Source organism: Trichosurus vulpecula, chromosome 4 (assembly GCF_011100635.1).
Source record: "Trichosurus vulpecula isolate mTriVul1 chromosome 4, mTriVul1.pri, whole genome shotgun sequence".
NCBI classification, from domain to species: domain Eukaryota; kingdom Metazoa; phylum Chordata; class Mammalia; order Diprotodontia; family Phalangeridae; genus Trichosurus; species Trichosurus vulpecula.
Window position 1 is genome coordinate 137,769,327 of NC_050576.1, and position 27,593 is coordinate 137,796,919.

Sequence of the window (27,593 nt, forward strand, 5' to 3'; positions counted from 1 at the left end):
TCCATTCAAAGGCAATGGAATTTTTGGACTTCAAGAACCTGATTTAATGTGATGAATTTGAGAAATACAACTTAGTACTTATTTTGACAATTTTTAAAAAAATTCTGCTTTTCTTATGTTAGAGCCTTGGCTGGATTCCATTTATTATAGCAGTATATCAGCACAAAGCCTTTTAACAATTAACAAAATCAATAGAGCAAGCAAGTTTTTATTAAGCACCTACTATGTACCCCACATTATACTAGGTGCTGAGGATACAACAGAGAATAAAAACTTCTGCTTGAAATAAGTTTGTGTTCTAATGTATCTTCAGGGTCACATTTATAGCAGTCATGAATAATGTTCAAGAATACTATTTTAAATATTCATATTTAGATTTTGTGTTTACTGAGTTTGTATACGGAATATATCCAGAACAAATTCAAGGGCATATCTTTAGTATCTAGGGGCATTGTAAAAAGAAACCTCTTCAAGTAGCTCTTCTTAATATGCTAATCTTCACTCATATATTACAACTTAATAAGTGCTTTCTACAGCTATTATCCCTGATTTGATCCTTGGAGCAAACCTGTGGGTCAGGGGAGGAAAGTTATATTTATCTCCATTTTACAGATGGACATACTGAGATCTAAAAAATGTTGTGATTTGACCAATGTTAACTAGTAATGAATCTAGAACTCAAGTATTATTCTTTTGATACTTATTCAAGTACTTAATGATGCCTATCCTCCTTTTAAAAACATTTTTCTTTGCCTTTGTATAGTTTTTTTTTTATTTACAGAGTTCTCTCATATTTTTTATTTCATTTCACCCTGACTACGGTTCTGTAGCACTTATTATGATCTTCATTTTGTAGGTGATAAAACTGAAACCAGGAAGGGGAGTTACAAGTTGCCTGAGTCTTGTGCAACCAAATAAATAGCTGAACTGAGATTCAGATTCATTCCTCTTGCTCCAAGTTCTGGTTTTTTTTGGTTTTTTTGTACTACTAAATCTCCTTGACTACTGTGCTACATTTGCAATGCTGACCACTTCCTCCTAGAAATTCCTTAGTTTCTTGAAACTACATTTCTCTTCCTGTGGGTTTTTTTTTTTGGCCTTTCTTTGCTGTTCTTTTGTTTTTTATTTTTTTGTCTTAGTATCCTAACTTTGTCAAGTTTCAGTCTTTTTTTAGCTTCTTTCCTCAGTGTTTCTCAGAGAATTCACCATTCTTTTGGCTTCAAGTATCACTGCTACATGGGCAACTCTCAAATTTGTATTTCTAGTCCTTCTGGTTCTACCCCTTAACATGCCACCAGGACATTTTCACTTATGTATTTTATCATCACCCGAACTCAACACATTCAAATGTAGCTCACTCATCACTCACTCCCACACACAAATTACACATCATTTCCTATTCACATATTCAGTGTCTGTTGAATTTGCTATCATTCTTTCTCTCTCACTAGACTTTTGAAACCTTGTAATCCTTTTTGATTCTGTTCTATCTTATAGAATCTTAGAATTGGAAAGGACCATAGATGTCATCTATTCTAATCCGTTCAGGAACCAGTTAAAGATATCTAGTTGCTAAGAACTGACTGCCCCCTCAGGCAACAAATTCTACTTTGATACAGATATGATTGTTAGGAAAATTTTCTTTATGTTTGAACTGAAATCTATTTCTTTCTCCCACACTTTGATTTTAATTTGCCCTCTGGGACTTAAGTAGAAGAAATTTAACCCTTTTTGTCCCCTATGACAAACCTTCAAATATTCAAAGACTGCTTTCTGGTTTTTTCACTGTTTTGGGACATTATACCTCTATTATCAGAGGCAGCTAGCGGCACTGGGCCTGGAGTCAGGAAAACCTGAATGGAAATTTGTCCCCAGATACAGAGGTACATGTGACCCTGGCCAAGTCACTTTACGTATGTTTATTTCAGCTTCTTCAGTGGGGAGTACAATAGTACAATAGATGATAATAGCACCTACCTTGTGGGATTGTTGTACAGATCAAATAATGTGATATTGAAAAAAGTGCTTAGCTTGTAAATACCAAATAGTAACTATTTCTCTTTTGGCCAGGAACCCTAAGGGTCTTCCCCTCCCAGTTAGATTTTTTTTTTTTGGGCCATCCCTTGATTAGCTTCTTAAAGAGGCCTATTCACTGAATGGTCCTTACCTCACTCAAAGTGAGAACCTGAAAAGATCTTAGCCTTAAAGGGCTAGGGTATCCTAATGTATCTTGGGCCATCTCCAGTCATCCTGATGAATACCAGGCCACTGGACCCAGATGGCTCTGGAGGAGAAAGTGAGGCTGGTGACCTTACACACCCCTCCCTCACTCAAATCCAAGTTAAGTGCAAGTCATGTCATCATTTCCCTGATGTTTTGGTTCTCTTCAGGAACGAAGGACAAGCACAGCAACAACAACAGCAGCACATAGTAGGCACTGTATAAATATTCCTTTCCATTTTCTTTTCCTTTGTTATTGTAGCTAAATGTCATATTAGCTTTTTTGTAAGACAAGTTGTAAAAAACTGCCTCATTGGTCTTGCAGTCTGCCAAAATAACCTAGGTCTTTTACACATGAACTGCTTTCTACTTATATCTTTACCCTTTCAGTATTTTACATTTGATTTTAAAAAAGACTTTAAATTTAACCCTATTGAATTATATCTTAACAGTTTTAGTGTTTTGCTCCAGCTTATTAAGCTTTTTTTGGGCAGGGGGGGAGTTCCTATTCTGCTCCCTTCTGAACATTCCCCATCTTCCCAAAATAAAGCACTTCGAACTGAATATGATATGGGAGCAAGGAATCTGAAACACAAGAAGTTCCCATTGAGTTGGTAATGGCTAAACAAACTGATTTGTATGAATGTAATGAAACATAATTGTATATCTTCCCTTTCTTGATATAAATGAATCTAACTTAATTGAATTTAAACCACTCATATATAAACAGAAATAAGGCAAGGAAAGAAATCACTTTTGCTAGTATTCACATACTCACTGTTAATAAGCAGATTGCAAGTTGCAAGCCTCTTTATGCCAATCAAATAGTGTCCCAGTTTTTTCCTTTGTTTAATATTGCACTGCAGGCCTCAAGAATTTTTTTTTTCTTTTCTCCTAAAAGCACTGTCAAAGACAGTATCCTCTAACATTCCCAGACCTCAGACACATCACCAAGGAGGGACATAATCCTTGCCATGAAAAAGTCTGTGATGAGGTAGAAGCCTTGTGTAGATTCCATTTGTAGGAGTATGCCAGCACAAAACAAAATAGGATTCCCCTCAGGGGTTAGCTGGCATAAACAGAACAGGTTACACTTTTAGGAACAAGCTGACCCAAAATAGAGAAATAAACAACAGTAATAAAATCTCTTACTGACCTATTAAAAAACAAATGGGAGTCTAAAAGCTTGATAAAAGTGCAGAGCCCATGGCAATCTCCTTCAGTTTCGTCCTAAATCGAGATTTAAGTGGAATCACCATTCCTGATGAAGGGGAGAAGGGAAGGGAATGCCTTATAGCTTTCCCCCTCACTTAGACAACTTTCCACAATATACTAATACTGTCAGGGAAAAAAATCTCATGACTGACAATACAGTGTAAGATATACATAAGGAAGAAACTATATCGTTCTTATAAGCCATGTCATGAAGAGACCAGTGGACTTAAAACTTTTCTTCTATTGGCCAAGGGGGCTTTCCTTAACAAGCAATTTCTAACTAGCATATATAGTTAAAGAGTGAAAAAGTAAAAGCTGGATCACAAACTGTTAGCAAGTATGAAGTAACAATGTTTCCTACAGGGAGAGATAAAGATAGAATACTAAGTTACTAAATACAACTTCTCACTGTGAGAAGGCTACTGGTAATGATAAGAACCTATCAGTGGGAGTAGGGCCCAGCAGTTGAGACTGTTTTCTGCTAGCCACAATCCATTTAGTACCCAGGAAGACCCAGGATAGAAAATGCTTTGCTTCCCCAAACTTTTCTTCCTGTGTTCCATTTTCTGTATGGACACACAGACCCTTCTTTCTGTTCTGACCTCTTCAGAAGGGAAGCCAGAATCCTTGCTCTACTTAAACCCTCAGACCCACTCTCATCTTCCCTGTGGTGGTGGACCAGGTCTCCTCAGGCCCCGTCTTCTGCAGAGGGGACGTGGCTATTGTCACTCCTTGGATGAGCAGGGTGTTACTAAATGCAACTTCTGGTAAGATGGAGGACCACCAGTATTTATTACCACAATTTAACGTACTTCGAAGCTGTGTGGTACTGTGCATAGAGAGCCAACTTCTGAGTCAAGAAAACCTGGGTTGAAGGCCTCTGACATATATTGGCTCTGTGAATTTGTGTAAGTTACTTTATCTCTTGTTCTAGGCCACAGGTCTAGAACTCAAGAACCTGAGTAGCTTCTGAGTGTGACCAAACAAGATTAAAATGTAACTGGGAGATGTTTGATAAAACAAATGAAAATATAATACAATATACATAATATTAACTTTTGGTCTTTAATGTGCAACTTGCAGAGATCTATTTTCTGTTTGAGACACCACTGCTACAGGCTACTCTTTGAGGTTATAAATCACAGAGAAGATACTGCCTATATTGGTAGAAGGAGTTTCCTCACCTGAGAATTCCCTATACAAAATTAAATCATCAATTCAGCCCTTGCATTCAACCAATTCAGCCTGTATACTGGCTTGTATATTGTTTGCTAGTTTCAACTAGATTGTAAGCTCCTTGAGGTCATGGACCATGCATGATATTTTGGCCCATTTAATAGTACAGTGCTATTATGTCAATAAATACTTGTTGACAGTTGAAAAGTCATCTCCTGCCCCACAAAATGCTGGAGGAATTTAGTAATTTGTCTTCTGAGCACAAATTGCAAAGGATATACTTCCTGAGTGACTGACATTGACCAATTTTTTTTTTTTGCACTGTTTCAGCCTATGGCTCATCCTGAAGTCTTGTTACTCCTACCCATACATGACATCATATCTTTAAAACAACAACAACAAATCATAAGCCCAAAGTACAAGTGTATCTACTACAAACATATTTATATGAGATTGGATGTATCTGCTTTCCTTATAAGCATCTTCTTTTCAAGTCTAGGAGAGGAAAATATAGGAGTATATATAGGAATATAATATAGAATATAGTAAAATATAATAGTATAGAATATAATAAAATTGAAAATATAGGAAATAAAAGAGGCTGTCTTGCCCATTTTATAAATTATGCCTTATTTGGTATATGATAATTCAAATGGTAGTTGGTACTACAATATTTATTTTCAAGTTTGATCCCTTCAATTCTTCAGGAATTCCTTTACTAATCCAACTTTGAGAAATTACCTTAAAGCAAGAATTGTTGTTTTTTAATCAGATTTTCATTTTCCCTCAAAATTTGTGCTGTAGTTTTTATAAAGTCAATTATGTCATAATTGAAGAGAAAACCCAAGATGGAACAAAAGGAGTTCAGTGGGAGTGGTTATTTGACAATAAAAACATGTTTATTGCTAATTTACTTTCAGCAGTAGTTCACAAAAATAAAGAAATAAATCATTAAACAAAGTTGACTATTTTCTACATTTAAAAAAAATAGAATTGATCTTATAAATTTTTGTCTCTTTTAGTTTCTTTCAGTAAAGTTGGCTTCACATATCATTGTGAAACAAAAACTGGTGGTGGTAGAAAGGTACCTGTTAGGATTTGTGTATACTTAAATATTAGGATATTTTTCACGTTTCTAGTTTTAATCTTAGTTTTAGTATACTTTAAATTTTACTTTGCCAAGCTGTGTTATACATTTCCATGTATTAGTCATATGGTTTAGGAATATTAATAAAATAATTAAAAATCCTTATGTTTGAGGGTGTTTTTGAATTTTCTTGCTTTTACTAAGATTAGTCATTAAACCACTTTTTCCTGTTTGTTTTTCAGTCACGCAGCGTGGATAAGCAACATGCTGTAGTCAACTATGATGCCTCTGCAGATGAACACTTAGTAAAGGATTTGGGTAGTCTAAATGGGGTAAGTTAACAATTGGTCACATGTGTTTTCTTTATTTTATTCACCACTCTTTTGAAATCATTTTTAAAAGGATCCCAAATGTCTTTTTTCCTCAAAAATCTAGTGTTCTTTAACTTGTTATTCTCTTACACTAATACTGATGACCATGCCTTCTTTTTATCAGTGTCCTTCCTAAAATGTAGTGCCCAGAACTGAACACAACAACACTGTAAATGCAGAATAATCAGAATAGACTTATAACAGGGCCTCGACACTGTGTATCCCTTCATGTAGCCTTAGATAGCATTAGCTTTCTGTTAACTCATTGAGCTGGTAGTCCAGGAACCTCTAGATCCTTTTAGGATTATCTGTTCTCTGACTACCTTCCCATCTTACACTCATAGGCCTTTTGGAATATTTACTCTGTTACTTAGTGTATTATCTGTCTGCAACAGCTTTGTCAGTCAGTTATGCGTTTAGTAAGCATTTAACTGTATTCCAGAAACTTTCCAAGTGCTAGAGATACAAAGGAATGTAAAAACATGGTTCTTGCCATCAAGGAGCTCATAGTCTAGTGGAGGGTAGTGTGTTGTATTAAATTTCAAATACCTGAAATATTTTAACTTTTAATACCATGTTAATTGGTAATGGAATTACTACAGTAAACTAGATTATTTTATTATAATGTTTAAATGCACAGAAACAGACTATTATATAAAGGATATTATGTAGAGTGGGACATGTAGTTAAATGGATGGCCAATTGAGTTAGTATATCAGTGTGGTATCTCCACCAGCTGCAGGTGGACAGTGAGCCCAGAGCTAAACATGAGGAGAGCAGGCTGGATTTTGTATGGGGAAATTATGCAGTGTTTTCATTGATCCCTCCTTTCCTGAAACAAAACCCCATAGTTTTAAGATCAGTATGTTATGTGGCTATAAATCATGGACCACAGTCAATTAGTCCAGCATTTATCAAGCATCTCCTATGTGCTAGGCACCGGGGAGGTACCTGCTTACCAGGAACTCTAATGGAAGTGTGGGGAGGGTAGGAGGACAACACAGATATACATGTTATATAGTGTGTGTATATATAGACATACGTGTGTATATACACCCATATATACATATACACGCATACATACATATCAGCTGGATAGCTCAGTGGATAGAGTGCTGGACCTGCAATTAGGGAGACTCAGCTTCCTGAGTTCAAATCTATCCTCAGACAGTTAATAGTTGGGTGACCCTCGTCAAGTCACTTACTCAGTTTCCTTATCTGTAAAATGAGCTGGAGACAGAAATGGCAAACCACTCCAGTATCTTTGCTAAGAAAACCTCAAATGGGGTCACAAAGAGTTGGACACAACTGAACAACAACAAATACAGATATGGTTTTGTGTGTGTGTGTGTGTGTGTGTGTGTGTGTGTGTGTGTGTTCATACGTGCATGTGCACATACACGTATATGAGGTAGTTAACCGCAAGGTTGTTTGGGAAGGGAGGGTGGTAGCAGATTGGGAAAGACTTCATGTCAAAGAACTTTGTCTTAATGAAAAAAGAGATGGAGGCGCAGTCATGAGGAAGAGGGCATTTGTGCTATCTCCTGACCTACATAAAGCTTTCCCTGATCCTCTTAGTTTTGCTAGTTCCCTTCCCTCTCCACACTGCCCCCTGCCCTTTACTTTACATCTCACTTTATTTAACACAATTAACATAAAGTGAAGAAATGTAAAGTAGTTAAATGCATAGTAATTTGGAGACAAGAGTCACTAATAGTTGGGGGATTCAGGAAAGGCTTTATGCAGATGTTTGAGCTGTCTTAAAGGAAGAGAGGGTCTCTGTAAATTGGAGGGTAAAGACAAGTGCATTCCAGATATGGAGCCCACTGCAAAGGGATAGAGAAGTGTCATATGTGAGGGAGAGGAAACAGGCCAATTTGACTGGATCATAAAATGCAAGAAAGGAGGGAGTAATATCTAACCATATTAGAAAGACATGTTGAGGCCAGATTGTTTACATTAGAGCTTTAAAGCCCAACAGAAAAGTTTATATTTGACCAGAGAAACAACAGGAGTCCACTGGAGTAGACTGAATAGAGGATTGATATGGTGAATTGGGGGAAAATTACTTTGTTAGCAATGTGTAGGACTAGAGGAAGGAGAGATCAGGGGACTCAGGGAACCTGAAGAGGAGGGTGTTGTAATCCAGTCTAGAAAGCGATTTGGAACTATGCCAGAAAGCTTTTAAACTCTGCATAACCTTTGACCAGCTATAACCACTACAAGCCCTATGCCCTAAAGAATTCAGAGAAAGAGGAAAAGGATTTATGTATACAAAATTATTTGTAGCAACTTTTTTAATAGGAGACAAAACTGGAAACTAACCAGGGGAGGTGGAGAATGTCTAAACAATTATGGTATATCGAAGTAATAGAATATTATTATCTCATAAGAAATGGAGAAATAAACAATTTAAGAGGAAACTGGAAAGATCTCAGTGAATTAATGCAAAGTGAAGAGAGCAGAACTAGGAGAACAATTTGTAAACAACAGAAAGAAAAACAACTTTGAAAGACTTCAGAAATATGATCTGTGCGATGATAAACTACTAGTCCAGAGAACTGAAAATTATATATATGTATATATATTTACACATATACACACACTACATATACATACATGTACATACATATATGTACACATATGTATGCATGCAATATATATATCCCACATCCTGCCCCAGGAGCGAATGACTTAAAACACAGAATAATAAATATGTTTTGGGACATGATTTATGTGGAAATTTGTTTTGCTGGATTGTACATTTTTTATGAGTTTTCTTTTTCTATTTTTTCCTTCTCTAATTGTTCAGTGGAGGGGGCAGGGGTTAGATTCTCTAGGTGACAGTTGATGAGGGTTTGAAGTGAGATGGTGGATATGTGGTCAAGGTACTCTGGTGAAAGTAGACATATAAAGTTTCTTGCAACTGATTGTGGAATGGAGTGAGGAAGAGTGTGGAATCTCAAATAATGCCAAGGTAGAAACCTGGGAGAATAGAAGGACAGCGGTGCCCTTTACAAAAATAGAGATGTTTGAAAAAGTAGAGGGTTTGAGGGAAACAATATAATGAGTTCATTAGGGGATATCTTGAATTTTAGATGTTTCTAGAACATCCAGTTTGAGATAGAGATTTAGGAGTTATTTGAGTAAAGATGACAGTTAAATCCACAACAGCTTATGAGATTACCAAGAAAAAAATTATAGAAGTCAGACATTTGCCAAACATTTAGTATATGTTTAACAGTGTTCCAGGAAATGCACCAAAAAAAGTAAATGTAACAAAATTGCAAAGATCAAGTGGGAGATAAGAGAAGACACCCCACCCCCCAACCTACCCTTTGGTGGAGTGAGAGACCCACATGTTTACACATTGTGCATGTCTTCAGATTTTCTCAATGTATGGATCGGTTATGCTAATTTTTTTTCCTCTCTAAGGCACAAAGACATTTGTCATGAAATAGCAGGGAGAGGGAGGGATTCATGGAATACTATGGTGATAAAAGAAACTAAAAACATCAATAAAATATTATTTTAAGAAACTGCCAGGAACTGATACAAAAGAAAGCAAAAACATGGTCCCTGCCCTGAAGAAGCTCATATTCTAATGGAAAAGGGGAAAGACAAAATTCAAAAATATATACATATAAGATATATACAGAATAGGTGGAATTTAATCTCCTAGTAAAGGCATTTAGCAGCAAGATGGAAGGGAGACTCAGAAAGACCTCTTACAGAAGGTGGAATATACAGTACTTTGTAGACATTTAGTGTTTACGTAAATATAGGCTAATGATCAGTATTATTTCTATTTGGGGGGTGAGCACAGTCATCATTTTGTCTTAGAATATAAATTATTATAATGTCATGTATATTTTGCCTACTTAATGCATTTCAGGCACCCCCAATGTGTATTTCTACTTTTTTCCCCTTTTCATAACTTATTTGAGGCTTCTAGAGGTGTACAGTAGATAAGAGTATTGGACTTGGAGTCAGAAAGACCTGAGTTGAAATTTTGACTGAGATACTTACTAGATGTGTTCCTGGGCAAGTCACTTCACCTCTTGCATTGACAGTTTCAGCATCTGTAAAATGGGGGTAATAATCATACCTACATCATAGAATTGTTGTGAGGATCAAATCAGATAATTTGCGTAAATTGCTTTGCAAATTTTAAAGCACTACATAAATGCTCGCCGCCATTGTTGTTAGTTTGCAACTTCTGGAAATGTTTCCAAGTCCTTTTATAAGTTGAATTCTTCTGTTTTTTCAGTCGTTCCTAATATGGTAATGGTTTTTATGAAGCTTCAGCAGTAGCCTCAGCAATAATGGGCAAGACTTTTTTGTAGTGTGGAATTCCCACCTAGAAGACTGTTATTATATGACTAGTGTATCTTCTCCTATTCATGTTATCAGCTCTTCAGCGTCCAATATTAACTTTGTACTAACTTTGCATCAGCTTTACTAAAAATGAAGTAATTATTCTGAATAAAACTTAATATTCATTCTCTCTCATTTTGTTCCCTTCTAGACTTTTGTGAATGATGTAAGGATTCCAGAACAGACTTATATCACCTTGAAACTTGAGGATAAACTAAGATTTGGATATGATATCCTTATGAAATGTGATTTGTACAGTTTTTACAAACTTTTCTTTCTAAGCTTCAGTGTGTTCATTCATTTCTTAATTATTAAATTTATTTAAACTTTATGGTGGTAATCGAATATTTATTGACCTTAAGTATATTCACAATGTGTATTAGAGAAACAGTATTTGTCTATTATTCTCCTTTCCACGGTAGAATGGATGATTAAAAAACCTTTTTTCATCTTCTGGTTTAATAAAAATAACCCAGGGAGAAGCAGTAGAAGTAACTTTTTATGTTCACTATTTTTATGCTTTCTTATAGAATATTTTTTTTTTGTAATCCTGTTGCGTATGAGTATATGGGGATTCTTCACCTTCTACAGCCCTGGAAATACTGACAGGTGAATGATGCGCCAATGCCAGCCATCATCTTCCTGGTAGAAAGTTGTATCTAAACACCATCTCTTTATCCTTACCCATGATCTGACTTAGTTTAATTATGCATTTTCTTCAAACTCCTCAATACCCTTGTGTTTCTGAGATGGGGAAAAAAAAGTCCCAGTAAAGTCTGTATCTTAAGATTCTTTTGTTCAGAGTGAAATCTGAGAACTGAATAGGACAAGTACTTCATTCTGCTATAAAATATAGAATAAGGATTTGGTAGGGGAAAGAATAGAAACATGATAGGTTGAAAAAGAATGAAAATAAATACCTTTTCTTCATATGTGGCAAATAAGCTATAGAAAAATTTTATTTTCTTTCTATTTTGAGTGCAGCTATTCCACATTATGCTTAATAACATTCTACTTCAAGATATTTAATTTCCTGAATTATTTCTTTCTCCTTACTGTAAGTATTGAATTAATATATTATTATAATTTAACTCAAATAATGTGTTAAACAATGCTAGTTTGGTAGAATATTAAGATTCTATAAAATATTCACTTATGTGGGATATTTAATGCTCAGAAGTGAAAAATAATCGAAAATAAGCATTTTCTGAAAGATGAAATACAACTTTTAGAATGGTTTGTGAATTTAAATTAGTTTTCCTATGAAATTGATATCTTAATTTGTGGTAAAAATTATATATTTATATTACATTCTTAATAAAACCTTTTTATATTGCGAATTCAAAGGAATGTAGGAAATGAGATGGAACTATTAAGTATGAAATTTCAAGCTACCTGTTTTAAAATTTTAAAAGCAAAAACTTCATATTAATTCACATGACTCAGAATAAGCTATAAGCCTTGAATAAATAATTTTCTACTGGTAGAGTTCTCACCAAGAAAGAACCTGTGAATGCCTTTTTAATTTGTTTAGGTTGTATGCAATTTTCTTAGCCTCTGGTGTTTAAAGTATATTAGATAATTTAAAATAGGATCTTTTAAATTAAAAAAAATTACATGTAAAATGTGTCATGTTTTAAAAATGAGAAACTATGAAGCAATTCACATTTCCATTGAAATTTGTAAACTTCCTTTAGAGATCTTTAACATATATTCCCCCCTTTTCTCATATTATTTCCATCTGTCACTTTCCATAAAATGTCAGACAACTATTATCACTGTTTTGTAGATAGTTAAATACAGACAATTTAAGGATCTTTTCAAAGTTACATTGTTAATGGGAAAAGCAGGACTCGAATTCCAATGTCCTGACTTAGAGGTTAGGCAGTCCTTTTTCTGTGAAATTATGCATATAAGTTAAATAAATAGTGACAATATATACAGCCTTGTCATCCTCCTTTTCCAGTCTTCAGCCAATTTGTTCCATGTCTGGTTCTAACTGTTGTTTCTCTTGGCCCATATACAGGTTCCTTAGGAGGCAGGTAAGATGATCTGGTACTCCCGTCTCTTTGAGGACTTGCCACATTTTGTTGTGATCTACACAGTCAAAGGCTTTAGTGTAGTCAGTGAAGCAGAAATAGATGTTTTTCTGGGAACTCCCTTGTTTTCTCCATAATCCAGCCAATGTTAGCAATTTGGTCTCTAGTTCCTCTGTCTCTTTGAAAACCAGCCTTCTCTTCTGGTAATTCTCAGTTCACATATTGCTGAAGCCTAGCTTGCAGAATCTTAAGTATAACTTTGCTGGTGTCTGACGTGAACACACAGTAATTTGAACATTCTTTGGTATTGCCCTTCTTTAGTGTTGGGATGTAAACTGATCTTTTGCAATCCACTGGACACTGTTGTTCTAAATTTGCTGGCATATTGAGTGCAGCTCTTTAATTGTATCATCTTTTAGGATTTTAGAGAGCTCAGCTAGAATTCAATCACTTTCACTAGCCTTGTTTGTTAGCAGTGCTTCCTAATGCCCGTTTGACTTCATTTTCCAGGATATCTAGATCAGTAACCAAACCTTCATGGTTATCATTGATGTTAAGATCTTTCTTGTATAGTGAGTGCTTCTCTGTATTCTTGCCACCTCTTCTTACATTCTTCTACTTCTGTTAAGTCCCTACAATTTTTGTCTTTTAATCATACCTATTTTTGCGTGAAATTCCCTTGGTATCTCAAATTTTCTTGAAGAAATCTCTTGTATTTACATTCTGTTGGTTTTCTTTTTTTTTTTTTTGCACTGTTCATTAAAAAAAAAAAACAACCTTCTTATCTCTCCTTGTTATTCTCTAGAATATAGTACCTGGCGCATAGTAGGGGCCAAATAAATGGTAGTTGAATGATCAGTTACTTCTAGATCTGTCTTCTGGGGCCAAACAACAATCCTAACCCCTGTTTTATGTAACTTTCTACAAAATACTTGAATATGCTTATTATGCACTCCCCCCCAATATGCACACTTTAGTTTTCTCTTCCCCATACTAAAACTCCCCTTCACCCAATAACTCCAAAGACAGATTCTTGAGGCTTTTATATCTTGTCTGCACTTGTGGATGCTCTCCAGCTTATCAGTGTCCTTAAAATGTCATGCCCGTAGCTAAACATAGTTCTCTAGACACAGTTTGACTAAGACAAAGTATAACATGTCTGTCACCTCCCTAGCTTTAACGCTGTACTTTTCTTAAATGTAATTTATGGTAGCATTAGTTTTCTTAGCTGCCATAGCATGTTGTTAGCTCATTGGCTTATCCAGTTCTCTAAAACTTCCATCATATTAACTCATGCAAGGAGAACAGAGGCAGCAAAGAGAAGATAAAACAAAGTTAGTGTGCCAGGACCTTCACATGAGGTTACTATAGGATGACTAGTTGTTAAGAAGTCTTCGTGATCACTATTCTTCACTTTAATAATATGTTCTTAAGGTTTTCCAGAAATTTAAGTCGTTTACTCTACCATAGTGTTGGCAGAATAAATTTTCTTCCCTATTTTTGAAAATCAAAACATTTTTCTTTCTCTAATCCTGTAGCACTTGTAGCACTTCTCCCATCCCTTAGTGGTTCTGTAAGTATATCCAGAGCTGCTTTCATAAGTGTGATGCAGTTCTTCTGAACCTGTTAACTTGAATTTTTCAAGGGCAACTGGGTGCTTTCTTGTTACCTTATTTTGTGTTTCTATTTAGCCATTTTGGTTCTGTTGTTCTTTTCCCTGGAAGAAAGCAATAGCAAAATAAGAGTTGAATATCTTTTTCTTCTCTGTTATTTATTATCGTCTCATCTGCCTGAGCAACAATGCTGTTGTTTCCATACTATAACATTAAATGCATTTTTTATCAGCCTCTTCTTTTTATTCATTCTAGCATTCTTGTTCCTATTGGCACAAGACCGTGTCACAATCATGTATTTCCCCCCGTTACCTGCTCTTACATCTGTTATACATACCTTTTTTAAAAACATTAGCAGATGAGTTCCTTATATATCTACGTAGGTCTCTTTTCTCCTCATCCAATTTATTTTTCTTTGTGTTTTCAAAGTTTCTTTCTTTTCAGCTTTCTGTCCTTCCTAGACTAACCTTTTGTATATAATTTTAGTTCATAAGATTCTAGTTTTCCTTTCTAAGAATCATTTTTTTCTCTGAAAATCTAGTATTCAAGTCAGAGTATGCCTGGCTTTTCTCATGCATCACAGATTTTACAATGGATTGCTCACTTGCTCACAGTAGTCAATAATTTCTATTCTAGCAATAATCCCCTCTTAGCAAGACTCAAATCCTAGAGCAATAATCTCTTTGTTGATTCCTGGACCTTTTTCACTAGAAAATTACCATTAGGCCATCCAAGAAATTGTTAGCTGTTCTGCTTTTGAGAAAGAGATCTACCAGATAGACATATAATTAGAATCTATCACAACTATGTGGTACTTCAATGCCTGGCTTGTGATCTGTTTTCTTATAAATGCCTCATCTCTTTCTGTCTTGTCTGTATATACTGATGCTAATATCATTTTTATTGCTTCCTCCATTATTCTTTGCCGAAATGCTCTCTACCAAGTATCTACTTGTTCACAGTTACATGGCATTAGAAAGAATTTGAGAGAATTTGTGTCATGGTTAGGAATTTGGGATAGAAACATAAAAACAAAAGGTAAGGGTAAAAAGGAAGCTTTCTGGATAAAACAAAAAATCAAATAATGATCTTGAAGAGGAAGTAGCTGGTGGGATTTCCAATCAGTTTCTAACCCTAAGTGTGCATTGGGTAGTGAAAGGTCTACAAGATTAGTTTTCATTATAGAAAAATGTAGGGGAAATGATCTGAGCTATATTTGTAGGATGATGAATTCTTAAGCTATGATCCAGTAAATTTAGAATTGTCTGTCAGTTGGAAGGAAGGAAGGAATTATCACCCACTATTTGCCAACAACCCTAGGAGGTAGATGTAATCATGATCCCCATTTTCTAACTAAGGAAACTGAGAAAGAAGTTAAGTCACTTGCCCAGAGTCACACAGCTAGTAGGTGTCGAAAGCCAGATTTGAATATATATCTTCCTGAATCCAGGCCCAACCATTTTATCCACTGTGCCACCTAGCCTCCCAGGTCGATTAATATCAATCTGTTACTTGTTTACTTTAAGATGGCTTTCACATAGCTATAATCTTTTCTGGGAAGTCTATGGAATGTAGGTGGTATATGATAGTGGCTACTCTTGAAATGTCCAATGATTCTCCTCCCTCTTGTCCCTGAGGCTGACTAGCCAGACTTCCTTGACAAACAATGGAGAGGCTTAAACTGAAAGTCAAAGAAGCTCTTTAACAAAAAAAAATGGGAGAATTGCAATAAAGAATTGTAAGAGTTATGTATTTTTCCTTGAAGACATTGACCCAAGGATTGTAGTCAAAATGACTGCGTCAACATCATGTATCATCAGGAAAAATATTAAAAATAAAATGAAATTATACAAAATTGTGATGCATGTGTGCATCGTGCATTGGAAAAATCCATTGTGTTTTTACTTGCCATTCATTCAATCCACAGTGGAGATTTCCATCTAAAAAATAAACAAAAAGGAAGCTAAAAATTTAAATATCAAAGAGCTCTTTTTATCTTATGAGGAATGACAAAAATTTTGACTTTGTTAAGATGAATTGTGAAAAATGTGGAAAAATTAAAATGTAATTTACATGTCAATTCTACATGTAGGAAACAACCTTTGAATTGTGAAGGGAAGAAAGGTAGACCAAATAAAGGAAAAATAACACAATATATTGTGACCTTGATGTCTTAGCTCAAAAGATATGGAACAAAAACCAGAAATTTGTATGAGACTTAGAAAAATGTAAGATGTTAGGTCCATAATGAGTTGTAAGTAAATGTTGCAGATAAAATGTTTCGGGATACACCTCCAATCTTTTGAGATTGACATTATATAATTTAAACATACTTAATCACAAATCTTTCCTCAATGCTATAGAAAATTGAGTAATAATGGGTTGAATGGACCATGGGTATTATATTGTGGCAGTTTTTAAGTTCTTACGAAAAGGCTATTTCAGTGGAGTGTAAGCTCTGGTAGAGTCTATCAGGCTTTAAAACTTTTGAGAATTACTCCACTAGACTGGCTACAGTATAAATCTTTCAGCCACAGCAACTCTTGAAGATTTTTATCAAGAGGAGTTATGTGCTAGATTTTTGGAGACAAAATAGCATTTCCTTACTATATTGTCTTCTTCCTGCTAGCTAACCAATGATGGCCAGCTTAACATTTCCCTACAGTGCTGCAACTAGTATTTTATCACGACTTTGTTTTTATTGAACAGGAAGCTAAATGTAATTCCTGGGAATTCTGACCTCTAACCCTGGAATCTGTGACTACTTTAGGAATGTACTCTGAGGGTATAGATTAGAATGATTCATATTAGACCATAAATTTTAAATTACCTCATATATCTGCTTTTAAGCCAGGCTCTTTTCAAAATTCTTGTGGACACGTAAGTGGGTAGATTAGTTCCACCTCTTCCACTTCCTTAATGTGTTCTATATCTTTCTGAAAAGGTAAAGGCTTGGACCCTCATGATTGCTTCCCTCTCAGGTTTTCCCTATCCTACACAACTTCTCTTAAAAGTTGAAAACCTCTCCACCTGGTACTTCCAGAATGCAAACAAGAGTTGGCAAAACCTGTAATCACATCACAAGAAAAAAAAGTGTTTATATTTTTAAAATTAAAATTCAGAATATATTTTACAGTGAATGAATTGGTATGTTTTATGGAAATGGGGCTATTTTAGTCTTCATGTTATTGCTCTTTAGAGATGGAAGTGTTTTCCATTTATATTTAGTTTTCCCGTATATTAACTGAAGTTTTTATTTTTAAAAATTAGCATTATATGAGGCAGTCTTGTGTAATAGGAAAAGACCAGAAGAGCTGCATTCCATTCCATCTGTAACTGGCAATTTGACCTTAGGAAAGATCTAACTGGTATGAGACCCAGTTTCCTCATCAGTAAATCTGTAGTTCTAGTGTGCATACTTTACAAAAGGACCTTGTATTACAGGGTCACATAAATGGGGCATATATAGCCATATAGTGAGAAAGATGGGTCTCTTTAGTTACCAAAGATAGTGTTCTTTTAAATAGTAGATGCAGTTTTTAAATCAGATGCTTAATTTTAATCAATTTTTAGTTGTTTGTTGATAATGTCTTATGACTTTGGTTGAAATTCTGGGTCAGGGTATACCCCTGCAATTTGTTTGGTTCAGTGATCTTCACTTTTATTACATCTGGATGTACTGTTTAGTAATCACTGATGAGATACTTCCTTTTACATTGACATGATTAGCAGTCTAATTTGAGCCAGGTGCTTTGATTTCATTGCTGGCCAATACTGGTTTCAGTGAAGACTGAACAATTTCTTTATGCACTTCTAGAACTATCTAGGTACTTGGGTGAAATCAGATTATGAGGTGAATGTTCAAAATATTTGTTGCATTTTCAAACTTATAAAAAAAATTTTCTCTCTTATAGTCCATAAAGAAAACCACTGATTTTTATTGCGAAAATTTGCATTTTTCCTAAAATATTTGACATTAAAAGGAATGTATAATGTTTTGTATTGTTCCAGTTGTTAAAATTGCCTAAGATCCTCATTATTTGGGATTATTTTAAATAACTGCCAGAATTTTAAAATTCTATCCTTCCTTAGCCCAGTGTACATACTAATCTTTTTACTGTAGTACGAGGTGAAATGAGGGTCCCTGAGGAAGCCCTTAAGGTAAAAGTCTTGATTTTTCTTTTTCTTTTTTATATAAGTACATTTAGTTGATTTCACTCATAAATGTTTCTCTTCCATGTTTCAATGCTGTATAGCATGAGAAGTTTTCAAGTCAACTTCAGTTATCCCAGAAATCTTCAGAAGCAGAATTATCAAAATTAGCAAGCTCCAAAAGTGTAGAATCAAAAGTGGCAGATGCTGCTACAGAGGTGCAGCATAAAGCTACAGAAACATTAAAGTCTGAGGAAAAATCCGTGGGTAAGTTAACAACTTGGGAAAGTATCATGTTAGTGCTTATAGTTTCAAATTTGTATTGCTTTTTTTTTTGAAAAATTATGTATCAATCCTGAATATTGGTTGCATGAACAATTTAGTGTTATTAAACTATAATTATTATTATATAGTTTATCATTATATAATTTAATAAAAAATTAAAATTAAATAACATAATTTGCTATTATAAAACAGTTACTATGTTTTATGATACAGATTATTTCACTTGTTTTGCTCATGCAGATTTTAGTTCCTTAAATTTGTATTTGTGCCTTATGTTTTCAAACTGGTTTTACATGCATAATTTTTATTGACTTTATCCTTTGAGTTAGTCACCATTATTAAAAAGTATTATATAGCCTCAAATAGGTATGTTAGTTCCAGTTCTTGCATTTCCCTGGTGTATTTCAACTCTTTTTGAGGGACAGGGCTCGTACCTTCATGGTAGTTCCCCTTCAGGTTTCCCCTTGTCTGAGAAACTTCCTAATTCTAGAGAATGCCTCTAGTGATTTAGATAAAGTCTGAAAACCCCTCCAATTGGTACTTGTAGGAGACATACAAGTCAACAAAATTTGTCACCTGTTCAAATTCCCGTGCAGAGAAATACATATATAGATGGTTCTGTAGTATGTGTAAATATCTGGGGAGTTTGCAGAATATATTTTAAAGATGGGGTATTTCATGACCTTTTGCCCCAATGTGTTTTTCTTCTAAAATAATCACTATAATGACTTCTTTATAAGGTCTTATTTACAGTGCCATAATCAAAGGCTATATTAGAAGATCGATGGACACCTCTAGATATGTCCAAAAATGTCTAAATTTTGACATAGTTGTGCTTAAAATTTCATTTACCCTTTAGAGTTTAGAATTAGGTCCTTGGTATTGTAGTTTCAGTCGCGTCAGACTCTTCATGACCACATTTGAGATTTTCTTGGCAGAGATACTCGAATGGTTTGCCATTTCCTTGTCCAGTTCATTTTACAGTTGAGAAAACTAAGGTAAACAAGGTTAAGTGATTTGCCCAGGGTCATGTAGGTAGTAAGTGTCTAAGTCCAGATTTGAACTTGAACTTAGGTCTTCCTGACTCCAGGCCCAGGGCTCTATCCATTGTATCACCCACTTCCTCTAGTTACTTGGTACTTCAGCTTAAAAATTGGCAAGGAAGTTGGTTGCTTGTGCCAAAATTTCCCATTTCCCATCAGTCATCAGTCTTAGTGAAGCATTTCTGAGCATTGCTGTTTCCACTTTTACCGGGATGATCATTGCCTGTTTTCTCTTTATCAAACCTTGACAGAGATTTTTACATTTCTGGTTTATGTACCTTCATCTATTCCTCATCCTGCCTCCACTCTTCTGTGTTTGTAGACCCTGGGGGACAAGAAGGGATTTCTTGCAAGGAATGAGGGGGTATAATCTTTTCGTATTGCTTTGAAATGAATTGGCAGTTTTGCCTAGTTGAAAGTGCTTGATTGGGAGTCAAGACCTTTCAAATTCTACCTATCACATTTGTACAATCTATGTAATGTTGGGCAAATCACTTAGTCTCCCAGGGCCTTTGAATCCTTAGCTTTAAAATAAGATTCACTTAGATAATTCCCAAGATTTTTTCCACCTCTAAAACATGAATCTAAAAGAACATTTGACAGAGAGGGATTATAGAAAAAAAGAACAGGGCAGCTTAGCTTAATAGATAGAGATATCCTTTTTATGAATCAAGAAAACTTAAATTTAATTCCTGTCTCTGATACATAATAATTGTGGGTATCACACTGAGCATGTTAATACCCTAGGCAACTTTTTAAGACATTGATGGAAGGAATTTTCATGCCATGGATGAAACTATAGAACTTGACCGAATAAAATAAATCAAAAAATCCTAGAAGTAATTATAGAAATTTTTCTTCTAGCCTTGCCTTCCAATGTTACCTCATAGACCTTAGAATTGAATATATGAAAGGTGTTAGAGACAATCGTAATTCATTAAGTTAAATGATATAATCAACACTGACATCAACAATGATATAATCAGTGATTTGCCTAAGTTCAATAATCACACAGGATCACATATTTAGAAGTGGAAGGAGTCTTAGAGATCTAGTCCATCCAGTTCTCTCAGTTTACACATGTGAAAGTAGAGTGCTTTGTGAAATTTCCATTTCCAGCTTTGTTTAAAGATATTCCTTTTTAATACTTTTTATAGAAAGCTTATATCCTCTGGTGTGCAATGGAAACCATACCAAAATTATTTTTCCCTTTTATTTTTTAGATTTCATTTTAATAGAAATATTTTTAAAAGAAAGAACCTTTAATATATCTAGAGTTTATCATTTTATTTGGTTGAGGATGTTTGCATTAACAGGTATCATACATATTTCATAATTCATATGACAAGACATACTAAGCCAGTTATAGTAACTGGTAAATAGGAAATGTTGACAAGGAAAATCTCTTTTAATTAAAACTGAAGCTATTTGGAAGTTGTTTTATTCAAACAGTAAGCATTTATTAAATGTCTACTATGGGCCAGGTACTATGCTAGGATACAAAGAAAGACAAAAGACAGTGTCTGCTCTCAAAGGGCTCATAATCTAATGGGGGAGACAATGTGCAAACAACTATACATACCCAACAATCTATATAGAGGATGAGTTGGAAATTATGAAGAAAAGGAATGCACTGGGTCACAGAGTATTCAGGGTGAAGGATTTAAGGTATAGAAAGACTGAAATGTGGGTGGGGGACAGGTTATGAGGAACTTTAAATGCCAGATGATTTTATAGTTAATCCTGGAGGTCATTGGGAGCCACTGGAGTTTATTAAGTTTGGGAGGTGACATGATCCCACTTGCACTCTCAGAAAATCACTTAGGTAGTGGGTGGAAGATAGATTGGAGTGCAGAGAGATCTGTGTCAGGGAAACCAGCCAGAAGTCTGTTAGTCTGGGTGGTTAGAGGGGAGTTGCTTATTAAAACATTGTCACCTTGATTCAGCTAAATTGGCAGGCTAAAGTCTTTTTGTTTTATTTTCTCATCCATAAATAAGTCTCTCAAAATGCTTATAGGTGGGTGTCGTACTCAGATTAGCAGATGGTATTATTTAACTGCATGCCAGTTTGAGAACAAGGAGAACAGAGTTTCCAAACATTTGACCATAGTCACGTTAAATAAAGTCTGTTCAAAATAGGAAGGTATTAAATTTATAATGCAATTTAACCACTAGATCATAGTTTGATTCTGACCTTAATAAATAAAGCAACCAAGCACTTGTAATATTTTGTAGTAGGTTAGCTTTTATTTAATTTTTCCGTATAGACAAAGTAGTTCAGTTTCTTTCCTTTAAAATGTCTCTAGATCTTTCTGCTATGCCCCGTGGTACTCCTTTGTATGGGCAGCCATCTTGGTGGGGTGATGATGAAGCTGATGAAGAAAACGCTTTCAAACAAGATGGAAAACCTGAAGAAAAAATGATTGATACTGGAGCTTCAGGTAAAAGATCTCTATTTGTGCCACATTTTATGAATTTGGGTGTATGGTACCTAAAATGTAGAAATTAATAAAAAATGCTTCTGAAGTTTTAAAATTCAAATTTCAGAGTGGTTTGCCATAATTATCCTTTTGCTTTCTTTTCTTATGATCTCATTTTAAGCTAGAGAATCAAAATTATTTTAAATGATCCATGCTATGCAGTCATTTAAAAGTACAATTTTTTTTTTAAAAAAAAAAAGTACTGTTTTATTACAATGCTGTGAAATTCAGGCATATCTGCAATTTGGGTATATTTTACAATCTGAACAGACAGCTGTTCATTAAGAATTTTAGAGATATGTAGAAGGTTTGCTGAGGATATAATATTGTGTAATTGAGTCATATTTTAATCCTTTAAATATGACTAATTTTCATGTTATACTGAAGAATCTTAGTTCATGATCCAGCCATTCTAGAGAGCAATTTGGAACTATGCCCAAAGGGCTGTAAAACTGTGTGAACCCTTTGATCCAGTCATACCACTTCTAGGTCTATATCCCAAAGACATCCAAAAAAAGGAAAAAGAATCTATTTGTACAAAAATATTTATATTAGCTCTTTTTGTGGTAGCTAAGAATTGGAAATCACAGAGATGTGTATCAACTGGGGAATGGCTAAACAAGCTGTTGTATAGGATGGTAATGGAATATTATCATGTAGTAATAAATGACAAGCAAGATGATTTCAGAAAAACTTGGAAAGACTTACATGAACTGATTCATAGTAAAGCGAACAGAACCAGGACAATGTTGTACACAGTAACAGTAACATTGTTTGATGAAGAACTGTGAAGGGCTTAGCTTTCTGAGCAATACGGTGATCCAAGACTTAATCCAAAGGACTAATGATGAAGCATACTATCTGCCTCCAGAGAAAGAACTGGTATCATTTAAATACATACTGAAGCATGCTATTTCTCACTTTCTTTCATTTTTTTCTTTTGTTTGAGTCTTCATTTACAAAATGACTAATATGGAAATGTTATACATAAAAAAAGGCTATTCAATTTTCTTAGGATGTTTCTTTGCTTAATGTACTTTGTCTTATATTATTTTCATACATTTATAGTGACACGTGTATCTGTTATCTTTGGGAAGTATTTAACAATAATGATTTTCAGTATAACTAAAATTCTTTCCCATATGCCAAAATTTATTTTACTGTAACTCCTTTAATGGAAGTATTTCTAAAATGAATTACATATGTCCCACCATCTTAAGTGAAGAATACTCAATTTTATTTTTTTCTTGGTAATTCAGTCATAAAATCAGAAGACCAAAGAAAGTTGCAGCTAAATGGCTTTCCTTAGGGAAGCAAGTAAAGGAGTTGGTAAATTTATTGTGCCTCTCTCTAAAGAAATTGAGAAACACCATTTCATGGGGGCATTGATCATCTCAAGTCAATAAATAATATTATGTGCCACCCATTATGCTAAATGTACTAGACTACTGTGCTCATGATAAGCAGGCTTAGAAAGGCCACTATGAATATAGTTGTGATGTACACACCAATATCAGTTTTAGAAGGTGAAAATATTAAGAAATCCTAAGAAAAATTTGGTAAAACTCCCTAAACTAAATCAGCATATATTTTGATACTTCCATCATCTGAATATAGGGCAGCTAGGTGGCATAGTGGATATAGCACTTCCCCTGGAGTGAAAAGGACATGAATTTAAATCTAGCCTCAGATACTTACTAGCTGTGTGACCCTGGGCAGGTCACTTACCCTCTTAGCCTCCAGTTCCTCATCTGTAAAATGAGCTGGAGAAGGAAATGACAAACCACTCCAGTATCTTTGCCCAAGAAAACTCCAAATAGGATCACAGAGAGTCAGACACAACTGAAATGACTCAACAACAACATCTGAATATAAAAGTAGACAGAGGGCTGAACAGCAAAAAATATGTTGAGAAGTAAGGTTCAGTAGTAAGATGCTAAAAGCTTGTAGACTTAAAACTCCCATCTATATATCATAAATACTGTACCTTCTTAGAGAAGAGAATCAGCATATACTGGATATGCACAAAAACTGAGATTTATTATTCTGTAATAAACTGAAACAACTCTACTAAAGTAGAAATCTCTTCTAAATAATCTATTCTTACAGTCAAACTCATTTAAACCAAACTACAAAAAATGATTCAAAATTTGTAAAATAAAAATGAGAAAAACATATGGTATGCAGTTAAAATAACTCTGACATATAAACAAGTTATTTATTTCAAAAAGGGAAATGGAAGGAGGAAAGAACTTTGATAGTTGTTGAGTGCAAACTCATTTTAACCTATTATATTTAGCTAGCCCCCCCAGCCATGCTTCACATCCATCTTCCAAGAAATCTAGGCCAGCGATGGGCAAACTGTAGCATCAAGGCCACATGTGGCCCTCTAGGTCTTCAAGTAGCAGCCCTTTCACTGAATCCAAACTTCACAGAAGAAATCTCCTTAATAAAAGGATTTGTTCTGTAAAACTTGGACTCGGTCAAAAGACCACAGCCAAAGACCTAGGAGGCCACATGTGGCCTTCAGGCTGCAGGTTTCCCACCCTGATCTAGGCCCTCTTAGGCATCTTGCTATCTGCTTTGCCATTATGTGTGCACACCTCCCCTCAACGCAGCCCAACATGTTTTTTCAGTCTTGCTCTGAATACACTAATCAAATCAGTACTAATCTTGCTACTGGAAGTAGTATGAGTCAACTATACTATGGTTCCATTTATGGGGCTTTTGACTCTTCATTTTAAAACTCCCTTCCCTTACTACCCCTGTATGTATTATTTCCCTCTTATTAAATCCTTGATGTCAGTTCTTTCTTTTATGTTTGTATCCTGAGCACCAGGCACAGATTCTGTCATATAGTGATGATTAGTGAATGCTTTTTTGTTTATTAATTTTAACTGTTTCCTGGAGAAGTTTAATAAGGTATAATTCAGTTGCAGTAATGATAACAAAAGTACCTAGTCAACAAACAGTTGATCTTTTTTGTCAGAGAGATAGAAGTCAAGGACAGCAGTAGTGTAAATTATAAACTTGTTTGTAAAATCTTATAATACGAGATGGTGGAAGATTATGAGTAGTATTGGCTCATAAAATAGTGACAAACAGTAGAAGGAAAACAATTTTAAAGCTGAATAAGAAATTAAGCTAAACAGTGTTATCACATAGACATTTAAGGATGAAACTGGAAGGACAATAAAAATTTTTTAAACTCTTTTCATTACTGAGGGCCATGGAGTCTCCAAATTTTTATATTCTATTATCACAGTCCCAGATAAGCTACTGGAAGAGGAAGTAGATATTGGACTAAGGGGAAAAAGATAGGAAAAGCCACTGAACAACACCAGAGGTATATACTAGAGGTGAAACAATTTTTAGTTCCTTCAAGCATTAATTCTCTAGCTAATCACCTCTCTTACATAGCCCTGAAGAATGGTGAAACATTTTAGACCATATTACAAAATAGATGACTTAGGGAATCCCAATAACTACCAGCTTACATGCCCATTTTCTCAATCTCCACAAAAAGAATATGCAAATAATCTCCAAATCATCAAAGGCATCTTTGTTGAGTGCATCAGAAGGAGGAGAGTAGCAGCTAAGAGTTGAAAGCATTATTCCACAATGAATCACGTTTTTACAGTTGTACAATAGACTGTAAGGTACAGAAATTGCAAGAACACACTTACTGTTCAGTGAGTTCAGTAAGGCAAAAGCTTTTGCCTTGTTTACAAAAACAATAAATGTGCATATGTCAGAATCATAAGAAAATTTATTAAGAGACATAACAACACAGATAACTTTGTGGTTGTCACTGGTTATTAATATCAAGGCTTAAGAGAGATAGAAATGTTCACCAAGCGGTTCACTGCTGGTATGTTGAGAGATTAGTCAAGGACTGAAAGAGGAATTTCCATATACTGGTGCTGAGGCCCTTCCGATGCTCCTTTCTGTAGATGATATGCTATTTGTATCAATCCCCAGAATATGGCAGATTTTCCTAAGATCCATAATCACTCCGAAAACTTTAGACTGTATACCAGAAAAAGTGGATAAAAATGTCATTTGTCTAGATTGGTGTACAGTGAATTGGAAAAACTCTGAAGATAACAGTATTCCATTTTGGACAAATGGCAAATTCAGAGTAAACTGTGACCTGAAATGAACAACAGAATGAAGATTTGGAGTGCTTTTGTGAGATTGATGTTGTTCTGTTATTGATGCTAAGCTTCTTCCTGAAACAAAGGTCCATGTTTTTAAATCCAGTGCTCTTTTCATTATGCTACACTATCTTCTAGGCTGCAGGTCTTCTGGGGTATAGTAGTATCTGTTACATTCACTGACATTTATGTAGTATTTTAAAGTTTGCAAGGGGAATCAGAAGGGAGCAGCTAGGAGCTGAAAACAATATTCCGTAGTGGTTTGCATTTTTACAATTGTATGATGGACCTTAAAGGTTCAAAAAATACAGTAACCTTCAAACGTACCCTCAAACATTCATTCTCTTAATGCTCATAACACTATTAGATAGGTGCTACAGGTATTGTTTTCGTTTAACAGTGGAGGAAACTGAGACTCATATTAAGTGACTTTCTCATGGTCAGATAAGCTAATAAGTTTCAAAACCTGGAATCAAATCCCAATCTTTCTGATTCCAAGTTCTGCACCATATCTACCATTTCACACTGCCTCTCAACGAATGGTTTCAGTTATATAGGAGCTTAAGGTTTGCAAAGCATTTTATGTATGGCAAAAAGCGGTGGCAAAGCGACTAGATTTGAAAGTCACAGTACCTGGTTTCTAGCTTCAGCCCAGTCACTTAATTATTCAGGACTTTTGTTGACTCATTTAACTTCTCTAAATGAGAACAGTAATCTTTGTACTGCCTAGTTCACAAAGTTGTTTTGAGAATCAAATAAGAATGTATTTTAAATATTGTGTAACTATAAATAGATGGGTATAGAGTTAGGGCCAGGCCCCATTATTTCATTAGTATAGGGGATTGCCAGCTGAGGAAATTCCCTCTAACAATTTAGGCCAGTACCTTCTCTGCAATTTATAGTCTTAGAGAATTGCCTATAGTACAAGTTTAAATGAATTTGAGTTATTATTATCATTATCTACAATCCCTACAGCTGTGCTTTTGTATCATATGCATGAACTTCGTAGCATCTCTTGTAGCTGTTTTCTGTGTTTTGGGAAATTTCTAGAAAAATGACTTTTAAGTAAATGATATTATATATTAAGCTGATGTTCATGGTCATTTGAAGAAAAGTAATAGTGAGAGGGCCTAGTTTGAGGTTTGACAACCTTTGAAAAGTTTATTAAACAGGGCTAGAGCAAAGAGACTTACTGGTATCCTCTAATCATCCCTCTCAAAAACAAGGTCTGAAGAGAAGCCAGTACCCTAATTTCTACAAGTCAGTGTTTGACTTCACAAAGCAGGCCATGGTCAGTCAATAAGCATTCATTACGCACTTACTATGTGCCGACTCTGTGCTAAGTGCTGAACGTACAAAGGCAAAAAAATAATACCTG

At 34.9% G+C, this 27,593-nt stretch overlaps 1 protein-coding gene across 6 annotated transcripts in view; it reads left to right on the plus strand.

The window, feature by feature from the left end:
- CEP170 (centrosomal protein 170) overlaps window positions 1-27,593 on the plus strand; it is a 160,030-nt gene that overhangs the window by 49,875 nt on the left and 82,562 nt on the right. For all 6 annotated transcript variants that reach the window (XM_036755048.1, XM_036755042.1, XM_036755043.1 and 3 more), the window contains exons 3-7: window positions 5,941-6,030; window positions 10,598-10,676; window positions 18,201-18,259; window positions 18,355-18,517; window positions 21,885-22,019. In XM_036755048.1, coding sequence (XP_036610943.1) covers window positions 5,941-6,030; window positions 10,598-10,676; window positions 18,201-18,259; window positions 18,355-18,517; window positions 21,885-22,019 — 526 coding nt within the window. The remainder of the gene's footprint in view (window positions 1-5,940; window positions 6,031-10,597; window positions 10,677-18,200; window positions 18,260-18,354; window positions 18,518-21,884; window positions 22,020-27,593) is intronic.